The following is a 13034-nucleotide window of genomic DNA, read 5'->3' as shown; positions in this document are numbered from 1 at the left end:
TAGACCGCTATTATTTACAATTCTGTCCTTCACGCTCTGATTAGTTACACACAATTACCGAGTTACAGTTTAGCACTTGTGTTATTAGTGTATACACAGCCACCATTGAGCAACAGCTCTGTTGCTCCTCATTCTACCTCCCACACCACTCAGTAACACTTATTTTTGTTTCTGGATCCTCCTTTTTGCCACCATAGTTTCATCCATTCCCTGCTCAGTTTTTTTCCCCAAATAAACAACTCGCTCATAAACACTTCTCCCTCATTGTTGCCAATTTTGCTACATCTGTTTCTGAAGTTAGTGTTCTTACTGCGTAGGCAATCTTGGCCTCGTATGCAATTTTTTATCTACCTGCCTACATACAGGTTACCTTGCAAGGTTTGACTCCCCAAAAGATGGCACAAACTTCCCTTCAATTTGGCTCATACTGGCTCTTAAAAATGATTTTTTTTTCTGGCTCCACCACGTGCAAAAAACTGCAGCTGCAGAAAAGATTCACAAAAGTCTTCTTTTTCTTAGCTCTGGAGGAATTACTGAAATTAGAAAGGAGAGAAATGTAACAAATCTGCCTTTTTTTTGCTGCAAAGGAGAAACATGCCCTACAAGTCTTCTGGCATTAAAGTCAGTTTTGTTTTAAAGCGTCTGAAATCAGGCTCCTTCCTGTGTCCTTAAGTCTCTTCACTGTCAAAGGATTCTCTCTGTTACACTAAAATGTCCTCTCCCATTTCTCAGATTCTCGTTCTTCACAGCACAGGCCTAATGCTGCAACTTCCACCCCAGCACAGGAGCCTGCTCCAAAACCAACCTGATGCAGCGTTGGCCATACATGTAACACACATGGCAACAAGCGTGGCGAGGCCGTACAGCTGTGGAGTGACGTAGTGGAGCCTGACAGCCCAAAACCACAATCTCCAAACCAAAAGTGACCAACTGACAAGATTAGCATGAAGAGTAATTAAAGGGCTTCACCCAAAAGTAAAGATTTAATGGCAAGTCTTGACAGCAAACATTTGATGTCTGTGGGTATGAGCCGCCTGAGGATGCGTCAGGTCCCGCAGTGGAGGGGAAACCCATTGGCAGCAATGGCTGCAGAGAGGGCTGACATCTGACTCCTCCGCCCAGTTGAAAAGAAAAAATAAAACTTAAAAATCCGGATAAACCGTTTTGACCAAGAGTTTTCAGCTTTCTGGTAACACGTGGCACGGCTGCTTGTTCAAATGAGGCGCCTGGGTTCTGCTCCAGCGCCTCACGGGCACGGCCCCTGCTCGGCCGACTTGGGCCTGCAGAGGCGACGGAGCAGCGGCGGTCCCTCGCTCCTGAGGAAGCCCAGCCCGGGGCCCGCCAGCCCCCAGCGCTCCGACAGGCGGCCTAGACACCAACTTTTCCTCACACCGCTGTAGGATACCCCGATTTCGGGGCTTCTCGGAGGGGCCGAGCCACTCCGCTCCGCTCCCCGGCCTGCCCGCCGCCGCCGCCATCAACGCCCGCCACCCCGCCCGCTCCGCCTCCCCTGCCGACGGCCGAGCGCTCGATGCGACGCTGAAGCGACCCGCTCGATGCTCTCGGCGCTGGAGCGGCGCGGCCTGGCGCGGGCGGCGGGGAGGCGCGGCGCCAAGATGGCGGCGGCGGCGGGCTGTGCGTGAGCCTCCCTCGGCCCTCCCGGCCCAGGGCGGGCGGCGGGCCCGGGCGGCGCCGCGCCGAGCCGAGCCGGCATGTGCGAGACCTACTCGCGGTGGCTGCTGCGGGTGTCGGTGGCGCAGATTTGCCAGGCGCTGGGTTGGGACTCGGTGCAGGTCTCGGCCTGCGACCTCCTCACCGACGTGCTGCAGCGGTACCTGCAGGGGCTGGGCCGGGGCTGCCACCGCTACTGCGAGCTCTGTGAGTGCGGGCCGGGCCGGGGTCTGGGGGGGCAGTGCTGTGGGGAGAGGGGCTGCGGCAAAGCACGTAGTCGTTGCCGTCTGGATACGGTCCTGGGAAGCCGGCTGTGGGTGGCCCTGCTTGAGCAGGGGTCTGGACCGAGTGACCTCCACAAGTCCCTGCCAGCCTCGGCCATTCTGTGAAGGGAAGCAGCGGAGCAGTGCTATGGGCCGTGGGGAGGGGATTCTGTGGGGAGGAAGGCTGTGGGGTAGCACTGTGGAGGCATGGGGAGGGTAGCTGTGGTGTGAGAGGCTGTAGGGCAGTGCTGTGGGCTGAGGGCTGCTTTGCGGGGAGAGGATCATGGAGATGTGAGCTGTGGGGCAGTGCAGGAGGGCATGGGGAGGTGTGCTTTGGGCAGCGCTGGTGTCTGTGGGGCAGCGAGTGCGAGGTGCATGCATGGGGGAGACCAGGCTGTGGGGCAGTGTTGTGATGGCATGGGGAGGTGGCTTGTGGGGCAGTTCTGTAGAGAGAGAGCATGGGGAAGTTGTCTGTGGCAGGGAGGTGAGAGCATGGGGGGGACATCAAGCTGTGATGCAGTGCAGGGGCCGTGGGGGAGATCAGGCTTTGGGGAGGTGGGCTGTGGGGTACTCCAGCTAGGGGAAAATCAAGGGGAGCTGGGCTGTGGAGCAGTGCAGGGGGCTGAGGGGATGAGAGGGGAAGTTGTGGGGTAGTGCTGGTGCACAGGGGCCCTAGTGCGAGGGAGAGGTGGGCTGTGGGGCTGGGGTCTGGGGTGTGGGCATGGGTTGGGGCTGTGGACTTGGGGGAAACAGAGCTCTGAGGCCGTGAGTCTGGAGTGTGGGGAGATGGGGCTGCTGCCCCCCTTTCTCTGGCTATAGCGTGCAGGGTACCAGGGTGCATGTGTACAGGAGGGGGAGACGGGACTGTTGGCCCTGCTGGTGGGGCTGTAGTGTTCTGAATCTGGGAGGGGGTGTACTGGGAGGGGAGAAGGGGCAGCCAGCCCTTTTCCTGGGTGGGATGTGTGCATGAGAGGATGTGATGCTACTGCTGTGTTGTCCTGGCTCACCTCTGGGTCAGGGTCTGTGCCCTGGTGGGAATGCTGAGGAGGCTGTGGGGACCCACTGCAGGTGGGGATGTGTGTGTAGGGTCCAGGATGTGGGCACAAGGGGAGGTGCTGAAGCTGTAGGGTGAAGGGTGTGGGCTGGGTGTATGGGACAGGGAGATGGGAGGTGTTAACCCCTGCTGCGGGAGGTGTGTAAAGAGTGAAGAGATGGAGCTGCAGTGCATGGGGTCCAAGAGCTGTGCCTGGGGGGAGTAGAGTCACTTGCATGGGCAGAGGGAGAGGTGGCTGGGAACACTATTGCTGGGGCTGGAGTGTTCCGAGTTGGGTATGTATGTGTAAGGGGGTAGTGGTTTGTGGGGCTGGAGGTGCATGTGTGCAAGGGGAGGTGTGGGGCTTTAGTGCTGGCAGGGGATGCACGTGTACTATGCTGTGTGGGGTCAGGGTTATATGTGTGTAGGGATGACGTGGGGCTGTGGTGCCTGGTGTCAGGGATGCACATCTGTGGGATTGGGCAGGGGGCTGTGGTCAGGGATTGACATATACCAGGGCAGCATGGGGCCATATATGTGAAACTGGGGATGTGTGCGTACAGGGGGACGCGATGGTACTGTGGGGCTGGGAACGTGTGTATGGGGGATGTGGGGCTGCAGTGTGTGAAGGCAGGAATGCACTAGAGTGTTTTTTGGGGGAGATGGAGCTGTAGTGCACAGGTCGTGGGAAGGTGACGAGGCTGTGTGTGGGAGGTGTGGAGTATGTGTATGGAGAACGGGAGGGATGGGGCTGGGGATAATTTTAGTGGATGTGGCATGAGGTATGAGTGTCCTCATGTGGATGCAGTGGAAGAGGTTGGGCTGGATGCGTGGGGGACTGGAGTTAGCCAACACTGCCATTGAGGTGGCATGTGCAGAAGGAGCTGGGAGTGGTGGTGGAGGGCAGGATGCCCAGGGCTTCACTGGATTTGGGGTGGGAGTGTGGGAGGGGTGGGAGTGTGGAATGGGTAAGTTTACACCAAGGGGGAGAAGAGAAAGGAGGTCTGGGAGTCAGTATGAGGAGTGCTGGCTGGGTCACATAGAAGTATGGAGTGTGTGTGTGTGGACAGGATGAGGAAGGGGCAGCAAGTGTCACTGCTGGATCTGGGAGTGTGACAGAGGATGAAGTTGTGTGTCCCTCAGGGTTGTCTGTGTCCCTGCAGAGCCTGCAGTGGAAGTACTGGGGGGGGGGGGCGGATGACCTGCTGGTACCTGCAGAATATGGGGTGTGGGAGGATGGGATGTCCGGTTGGTTCCTGGGTCAGTAATGCCGACTGGGGGGATGAGAGGGTGGTAGGGGTCTGCTGGGTGCGGGAATGTCAAGAAGGGGGTGCTGATGTTCTGTTGGGTCAGGGAGGGTGTGGGGAGGTGGCAGTATGTGGGTCGCTGCTAGGTCTGAACACAGGGAGTGTTGCGGGGGATCTGGAGCAAGGCTCAGGCTGTCAGTGTGGTTGGAGGGTCACGAGTGTGTGTGTGCGGAGGCCTTTGCTGCCCTATGTGTGGGGCAGGGAGGCTGTAACGTGGCGGGGACGACAGCAGTGATGTGTGTGCAGAGATGGGGCTGCCAGTGCTGCTGCTGGATCTGTAAGTATTGGGGGGGAGATGATGGGAGGGATGCACATAGTGGAGAGGCTGGGGGGAGCTAGGGTGGCCTGTAGGGGTGGGAGTAGGCTGCGTGTGCATGGAGAAACAGGGCTGCTTGTGCCTCCTGCACCGAGAGGGACGTGTTCCCCCTTCCTTTGGCGTTCTGGGGAGCTGTGGGGTTGTGGGATGTCACTGCTCCACACGTCTGTGTGTACTTGTGGATGGGGAAGTCCTGGAGAGCCCCTGCAGCAGAGGTCAGAGCTGCTGAGGTTGGGTCTGGCAGCGGGGAAGGCGTTTAGAGGAAGCAGGGGTTGGAGTTGGGATGGATAATGTGCTTGGTTGCCTGAAGTGCTGGGTGAGGAGAAGGTGACTCACTGATGGTGGATTTGGGGCTACCGTAGCCACCACCAGTTCAGAGAATGTGCTGGGGACTGCGGAAGGTTATGGGAGAGGTAACAGGGATGGCAGCCCTGAAATATGTGAATGGAAAAGCCTGCCAGCACTTCTGTGCAAGTTGTGGGAGCTGTGTTAAAAGAGGATGTCACAGCTGCGGATGAGAGGAGTATCGGAGGCATGTTGCTGTCAACCAGTGGTGGATGCAGCCTCAAGATCAGAGGAACTGTGAAGGCTGGAGGTGTCGGCTTCCTCTGCAAGAGTGAATTTGGAGAGTGTGTGGAGCAAAGACCCATGAGCTGGGAAGCGCAGCATGATCAGCTTGGTTGGGAGAGGAGCAGCATGGCCTGAAGGTGTTGCTGCTTGTGGTCATGTCCCTTCTCTGAAGCAGAAGTTCTCACTGCTGCAGTGATCCCTGGTAAAGCAAAGTGATGAGCTGAATGTACCTGATACCTGGCCCTGCCTCTGCTTCATCATTTCAGGAATAATTGAGATCGAGTCTGGCACTGCCAGTGTAACCGAGCTTAGGAGGGACTTAGTGGTATCGCTGCAAACTCTTTGGATTTCAATTCTAGGTTGAATAGGTGTCCTTGTACAAGCTTTCCCCAAATTTGAGAGCTAGTTAGATGTGAAGCTGTGTATAGTTAGTCTGGAAATGGGACTGTGCAATATTAACCCGTATCTCCCAGCAGCACAAGTGCAGCTGCTGCACCTCTGAAGTCTGTATCTCAATCTAAACAGAAATGATCTGTAAAGTGATTAAAGGAGACAACAGACAGAGTTTAGGAGAACCGAGTTATGGGGTGAAAAAGGAGCTAACTTAGGCTTGGTCAGACCTGTCCTTTGATATGGTTAGTACAAATATTGGGGAAGATGCTTTTGTAACTGGATCACTGCTTGTGCAAGAGATGAGTTGTTGAGCAGCATTGTCCCCCGAGCTCAGCTGCCTCTGCTACAGGTACTGCAGTGTTTGTAAGAATGGGAGGAAAAGACGCAGACATGGTGAAAATACAACTTTTTCCTTCTGGTGCTTGAGGAATTGGAAGTGCGTAGAACTAAGGTATCCCTCTCTTACTTTGGGTGTGCTTACTGAAAGTGAGGAAAGGAATTTTTTTCCCCTCTATGAATGGAGAAGGAAGTATCACAGTCTTTTTTTTCCTTTTTTCTTTTTTTTTTTTTTGTGGAGGAGAAGGGGAATATGCTGTTTTCATGCCAGTGATACGGTATTTTTTGTATTACCTCTCTTAAAATGATTCCTGTATTTCTTTCTTGAAAAGGTTTGTAAAAAGACATCTTAATGCTCAGCTGACATCTCCCTGCTTTTTCAGAATTGTTTCCTTTTGCTTCTGAAATAAGTTACTGTGCAAACCCAGCTCTGGATGAATGAGTTGAGTTTTGCCATGGTTTTGCATAAGTAGAATTAATTAAATTCCAGTTGTAGCATCTTTATTGTCAGTGTGTTATCTCTGAGTCAAACCAGTGGGGTTTGAGTGAGCAGGGTTGTCAGCTGGAGGGACATAATCTTTGTATTCCAAACTGAATGGATTTACTCTGACGTAATTGAGACAGTGTGTTATTGCTCTGAAAAGCATGTCATTGCCGTTCACGTATTTTCTCAGTTGCAAAAGAAAATGATGGCTTTCCCAGCTGTGTTAGATCTTTGTTCCAGCTGTTACATCCCATTAGGAGAGCTACATTCAAGATTTTCATTACTTTTCTGCTGTTGTTTCTTTGCATTTGCAGTAGCTGTAGTTGATGGGAGCTTCTGTGGCTGCAAAGAGAAGGCAAAAGGATTTGCAAAGCGGGCTTGAGATGTGTTTGATGCCGTGAAATGCTTCTGAATACTGTGTTGGGGGTGGAGGAGAGAGTGGACTTACACAGGAGAAAATAAGGGTTTTCCTGTTAAAGTACACCACATTATGTTGTTCAAATTTGTGGAAAGCTTGTAAGAGGAAGCCTGTTCAATATGCTGCACACTTCACACGTTTTTATCCTAAAATTTAAATAAAATATTTGAAACAGTGTTGGAGTATGTAATTAAGGTATTGAACTACAAAACAAACTGACATCGTGTGGTTTCTGAGAGCAGCATTCTACATTGTTGTTGTTGGTTGTTTTAAGCAGAGGTGAAAAGGGAAAAGTTCTCTGTTATGTGCCGCTTCATTTTGCACTCGCATTTCACGTGGTTTGATAGAGGTGGCAGCACAGCTGGTGCTTTGGGTTAACTGCTCTGGATTTTCTTGTGTAAGTTGTTTTTTTATATTGGGGAATTATCCAGTGAAGACAGACTGGTATCTGCTTCATTTGCTATGAATTTAGCTAATGCAGCTTGGCAGTGGGAGGGTTGGTCATAGACATGCAGAATACATCACGTTTTACCTCTTAACTTAGCACATCCAGTAAGAGAGTTCAACTTCCAGTATATTCATGTGGATGGTGCAATTCATGGGAGGGGTGAGGAGGAGAGCCATGGTTTATGCCCCCAAAAGCCTGGTTTTTCTATTACGTTGCTGTAAAAAAACAACCAGGTAGAAGCTACTTAACTTTAATGACTGAGGGCACCTGGGCAGATTTCATCAGGACAGAATTAGCTTATCTGCTGCTAAAACTAGAAGTGTGATAAACTAGATAATTAACTTCGAGGTGTGTTGCATGTAGAAGTGGGTTTTTCAGTACTCTTTCCTTGAATTTTCAGTGTTAAGCATATGCTTGGATATGCTGTGATTTTTTATTTTTATTTTTTCTGCTGAAATTTACGATACAGTGAGGAACTTTAAAAGTTGCTCTTTAGTTTCATATTGTGTGACTGAAGCTTTTTTGAAGACTATGTAAATATAGAATGGTAGAATATCTCAGGTTGGAAGGGACCCATAAGCATCATCGAGTCCAACTCGTGCTCCCCGCAGGCCTACCTAAAACTAGTTATATGTGTATATATATAAAAATTATATTAAATATAAATAATATTAAATAATATATTAAAATTGATAGTAATAATGCAACTGCATTTATATTAAAAAGGCAAGTTCTGATCTGGTGAGCGCAACATTGTAACTGGAAGGAAAAATGACAGATCTTGCAAAATATTTTACCAAGGTAGAGCTGGCTCAAACCTGCTCCAATGTCACTGCACAATCTCCTGTAAAGGAAAACTTAACTTCATTATAGCAAATCTCTTTGAAGAATGGCAACAGCAGACCAATATTTTCATTGGGAATTACCACAGTGGAGAGAATTGACCTGGCATCAACCAAATTTTTATTTCTTTCTAATTAAATGTCAAATTTACCTCATAAGTTTTTTCATTTTACTTTTTTTTTTTTTTTTAGTTACTTCACTTTTATCAGTATATAATCATAATCTCTATCAAAGTATTAGATTTTGATGATCAGTTTAAATGAGCTGATTCCCTGTACTGATGCTGAATGACTGTTGTAACAAGTATCTATCCAGGGCCCATAACATTTGTTACAAGAAACGTACCTCTTTATGTCCCGATAACCTTAAAACTTGATGTTTTTAAGCTAATTAACTTCTTGCTGGCTACCAATAAAGAAGGACAACTTGGGTTTTTGCTTGACATTTATGAGGTTACCAGGAAAAGGAGCAGACTCTGAGCAGCAATAGCAAGAAGATGCTTTTGCCTGCCTGGTAACTACATTAATAGGACCCTTTTTCCCCACTTAAGTGCACTCAAGTAAGGCATATATACTTATTAAATAATCTGCTGTGTATGCTTCTACTGTTCTTGTGGATGCTGGATGGAAGCGATGTGTTGTCTGCTTGAAAGAGTTATCCTGGAGTAACTATTCAGTGTAGATATATGGGTATTTAATGCGTGGCAGGGTTGTGTGACGTGCTGGAGCATAAGGAATCTGTGATAGAGCCTGTAATAAAAATACTGAGGAGCTATACCTAATAATTTGCTGGTTAAAATAAAATTTGAAAAAAATCTCTTTTAGAGCAGACATGAGGGTGAATGCTGAGCTATTTATAATAGACTGTACATGTTGCATGGGTAGTGACTCATTAATTTTTCTCAATGTATTTATTACAGAGCTGCAGTTGCTCCCTTTAAAAAACCCGGCATGAAACTAAAAGCTCTTCTGTTCTGTACTTACTCGCTTGTTAACTTTTCACTGATTCATACGAACTTTGGGCCAGGAAAGAGGAGGTGATGGGAGTAAGTTTGACAAAAGTAAATCAGTTATTCCTGAGACTGAATTTAAGGAAAGTAAGATAGTTTTTCCTTAACCCCCACCACCCCCTCCCAGTTTCTTTGGATGACATGAGCATTGGTCAGCTTGTTTGTTGGAGCGCTGGAGGAATCCTTGTGACACTTACAAAAATGACTAGACCGTAGTAGCTTCTAAAAATTCCTTTTCCCTACAAACCGAAAGCAAGCTTTTATTGCTTGAAGGGGAGGTAGTGCACCGCCCTTATTCTGTTTGATTTGTTTTTTGCTGTGGACAGCTAGGTTTATCTGCAGCTGATGCTGAGCAGCAGGGTTGGAAGGCTGGATAACTTTCCACCCAAATGTTCGGCTCTGTGTAGATTCTGTTTCCCCATCGTTTCGGTGCTGTACTTTTTTGGGGATCCATTTCTGAGTGCAGATTCCTCCTCAAACGGTGTTCATCTTCGTGCATAGGGAAGCTGAGAGTAATGTAACTGCACAGCCATTCGCACAGGTTTCTGGTGAGCCGTTTTAAAACTGAACAGTCTTAATTTAGCTCTGCTGTTTGCCACAACTATATCTTTTTCGGAGCACGGTTCCCATTCAGGGAGATAGTACAGCTTAAAAGCTTGTGAGAAAGATATTTCCTTAGTTCACTGTTCGTGGGGTAAGGAGGAGGGTTGTAATTTGCTGGATGAACTATTCCCACCTCCTTCCATCTCTTCCCAATCCTGGACAACAGAAAGTATTTGAAGTGTTGTGGTATAAGGAACAGCAAGAGACTGGAAACCGAAAGTTCCAAAGCTGTCTGTGATCTGGCACTGACTCGCTGTGTGACATTGGATTAATTATTTCACTGGGAGGCTTCAGTATCTGAATTTTTAAACTGAGGATAGCACAAATATCTGAAGAATATTGAGACAAATTCAGTATGCCCAAATTAAACTTTTTTTTTTTTGGCGTCGCTTACTTACAGAAAAAAGCCTGAGACGAAATGCAAGACCAGGAGAGAGTGTGTTACCTGTTTGTCAGCATTCTCTTTCATGTGTCTGGCTTCTGCTATTTTAGTGAATTTTTATTAAACCAGAGAGAGAAGAGGAATGCTAAACTGTTCAAATAAAAGTATAAAGCCTTTATTTGATGAATCGCCTGCAATTTCTTTTAATGCATTTTTGTGCTGTGTATATTTCCAATTGATAAATGTTTTGATTTAAATACAGATATGAATACAGACCTGAAACTTTTTTGGTACACTTTTACCACTGAGGACACTCTGTCTTGAAAAGAAGAGGTTAACTGATCAGTCCTTTCATCCCTCTGACAGTTGCAGGTTTAAAAATTTTTTTAGCTTTTAATCAATCTTATGACTTGACATTGTCTCTTTGGAGGCAAATGGCAAAGATATGGGAAAATTGAACCTTCTTCAGCATTTTTTTGGTCGCCTTTTGAACCTGCTTTGTAACACACATAATTGTTTTTTGATATGGTTGCTGAAATATTTCCATGCTTCAATTACACTTAGTAGTTGCTTCTCTGCCATGTGTTCTTAATAAGGATTTGTAGAAAGAAGTCCTTTTTAGCATTTATCACTTGCTAATCACGTTGGTACACTTTTATGGAGGTTAAAAAGATCACGTACAGATCTAGGAAGAGACCTTTTCCTATTGCAGTGATAAACTGGGTTTAACTTTTACCCTGAGTACGTGACGGTGCTGGTGTCAAGAGGTGCACAGTGAGTAAGGTACTCGAAACACCTTCACGGAGCCCCAGTGAGGGGGTCGGTGGTCTGGTGCATCTTGCAGTCCTGTGCCCCACGTTGTCCAGCTGGGAAACCTATTGCAGCATTTTCCCTGCCTGTGCACTTGGTTGTTCTTCCAAGGGAAACTGGACACAAGCGTCTGTGATATCCGTGCCTGTTGATATGCTTTCCAGGTCTAGGCAATGCCCACCTGGGAACGAGTGCTGTGAGGCCCACCATCATTCCCCCTGTCCTGCAAACAGCACAGCCAGTGATTTCAGGAGTGTCCGGGGAATAAATATGCTCTACTTCTGGGCTTGTTTAAAAGTTTTCCCTGAGTTTTTCTTTTTAACTGACTGTCCAACTGGTACCTCTTAAGTCTTGACACCTTAGAAAATGGTTCAGTAAGTTCAAAGGTATCTTCATAGTCTGAAGGCAACTAAAAGTGACAACGCAAAATTTCTTAGCTGTGTCAATTATCTAAATTTAGTTTTTTAAGGATAAAACACTCTTCCATCTGCCTAATAACTATAGGCATCTCATAACTACTCCAGAGTGATGATATCCTCCTTTAATTATGTTTCTGTAAGTCTCCACATTTCTCTGTCCCTAGAGTCTGCAGGGGAAACTAGTATTGCACTTGTACTAGATATTATACAAACAAAATCCGAGATGGTTCTTGTATGGAGTTCATGTTCTAAATACAGACGGACAAAAGAGGCGATAACTTGGTCTGATCTCCCTTTTAGCTGTGGAGAAAATTAAAACACAAGCGACTTGCCCAGAGTCACACAAGAGGCCAGTGTTACAGAGCTGAGAATCAAAACCATAATCTGAGTATTACCCTTATCTTCACCGCAAGACTAAGAAGAGAAATTCTAGAACAAAATTCTTATTTTCTAAATGTACCTGCAGGCGTAAGTTGGCTGGGGGTTTGAATTCATCCAGTGATGTGAGAACCAGCCTGCTCGACTGCTTCGGCTTCAAGATAAACCAAGAAGAGATTAGGTTAAAGGACAGACAAAAGAGCATCCCCCCGTTCTCCGAAGCTGGGGCTTCACAATAGCGATTGTATTCTTTCAATAAGCATGGGCTGGTTTTCCATAATTACTTTTTAAAGTAAATCACAGCTTATCATCATGTAGGGTTGTAATATCTTCATAAGCCAACTCAATAGAATTTTAATAATTCAGTATAATTTTACTGAATTTTTAAAAAAAATCATGTTTGGGGTTTAAGGCATCTTTTTTTGTGTTATGGTTATTATGAAAAGTTAGGATGAGACTCAAAGCGGTGCCTTGGCTACCAAAGCCAGGTGTCCAGTTCTCCCTCCGGAGGCCTTCAGGGGGTTTCCCTCTGTCAGGTCAGGGAAACGGAGGCACTTGGAGGACTTCTGCGCTGTATAGTTTAAATCTTTGAGCCAAATTACATGTGTAGAACAAACTGCATCCTCTCCAGGACTGTTTTCTTGGAGGTCATATTAAGTAAAGATCCTGACTGCTTGGCCGGTAAGGTTTCACTATGCTTTTCGTAAGGCAAAGAACATTTTTGCTGTAGAGTCAAACTTAAATTGCACCCCAGGAAATCAGTCCCTGAAGTTTACTATAAAATATTCTCTCCTCATCAGACCACTACTTAATATTCCTGTGTTTCATCCAGGAGGTATATCTGACTGGTAGGTAAAGTGACTCATAGTTTACGAAGCCTGTAGATTTCATCTGGTGGAAAGATACTACGTGAAGTATTTTTGTTATCAAGAGATACAGGAGATACCTTCTTTTATGCTACCTGTAAACTACAGTTGGTTCAACAAAATGAAATTGTTCATTTTCTAGATTGAAAAATAACATGTAGTCTGTTACACACTGGTAAAGGGGCACTTTCTGCATATTGAGGGCTTGTTTTGTTCATTTGAATGTACATTATGAAATTGAAAACTATTTTAAGTGGTGTTGCACAGTGTTAATTGACTGTTGCTAGGTAAAGCTGCCTGTTGCTGCTCCCTCGGTTTTGCTTGATTTGCTTCTTGAGTTGCAGTTCTTTAATGGTATGAATTGAAACAAAGCGATATGGATCGAAACAAAACGCTTTTAAATGAGAGTGTGTTCTTAGCCTGAAACATCGTATAGCCCGATGAACAGTAAACCTGGTAGAACTGTGGGGCAGTAATCTCCGTTA

At 47.0% G+C, this 13034-nt stretch overlaps 1 protein-coding gene across 1 annotated transcript in view; it reads left to right on the top strand.

Moving 5' to 3' along the window:
- The first annotated feature begins 1707 nt into the window (after positions 1-1707).
- TAF3 (TATA-box binding protein associated factor 3) overlaps positions 1708-13034 on the top strand; it is a 120914-nt gene continuing 109587 nt past the window's right edge. The window contains exon 1 of the mRNA XM_050890900.1: positions 1708-1878. Coding sequence (XP_050746857.1) covers positions 1713-1878 — 166 coding nt within the window. The 5' untranslated portion in view covers positions 1708-1712. The remainder of the gene's footprint in view (positions 1879-13034) is intronic.

The sequence above is a fragment of the Gymnogyps californianus genome, chromosome 1 (assembly GCF_018139145.2).
Source record: "Gymnogyps californianus isolate 813 chromosome 1, ASM1813914v2, whole genome shotgun sequence".
In the NCBI taxonomy this organism is placed as follows: domain Eukaryota; kingdom Metazoa; phylum Chordata; class Aves; order Accipitriformes; family Cathartidae; genus Gymnogyps; species Gymnogyps californianus.
Note: the sequence above shows the minus strand (reverse complement) of the source record. Positions and strands in the feature narration are given on the sequence as shown.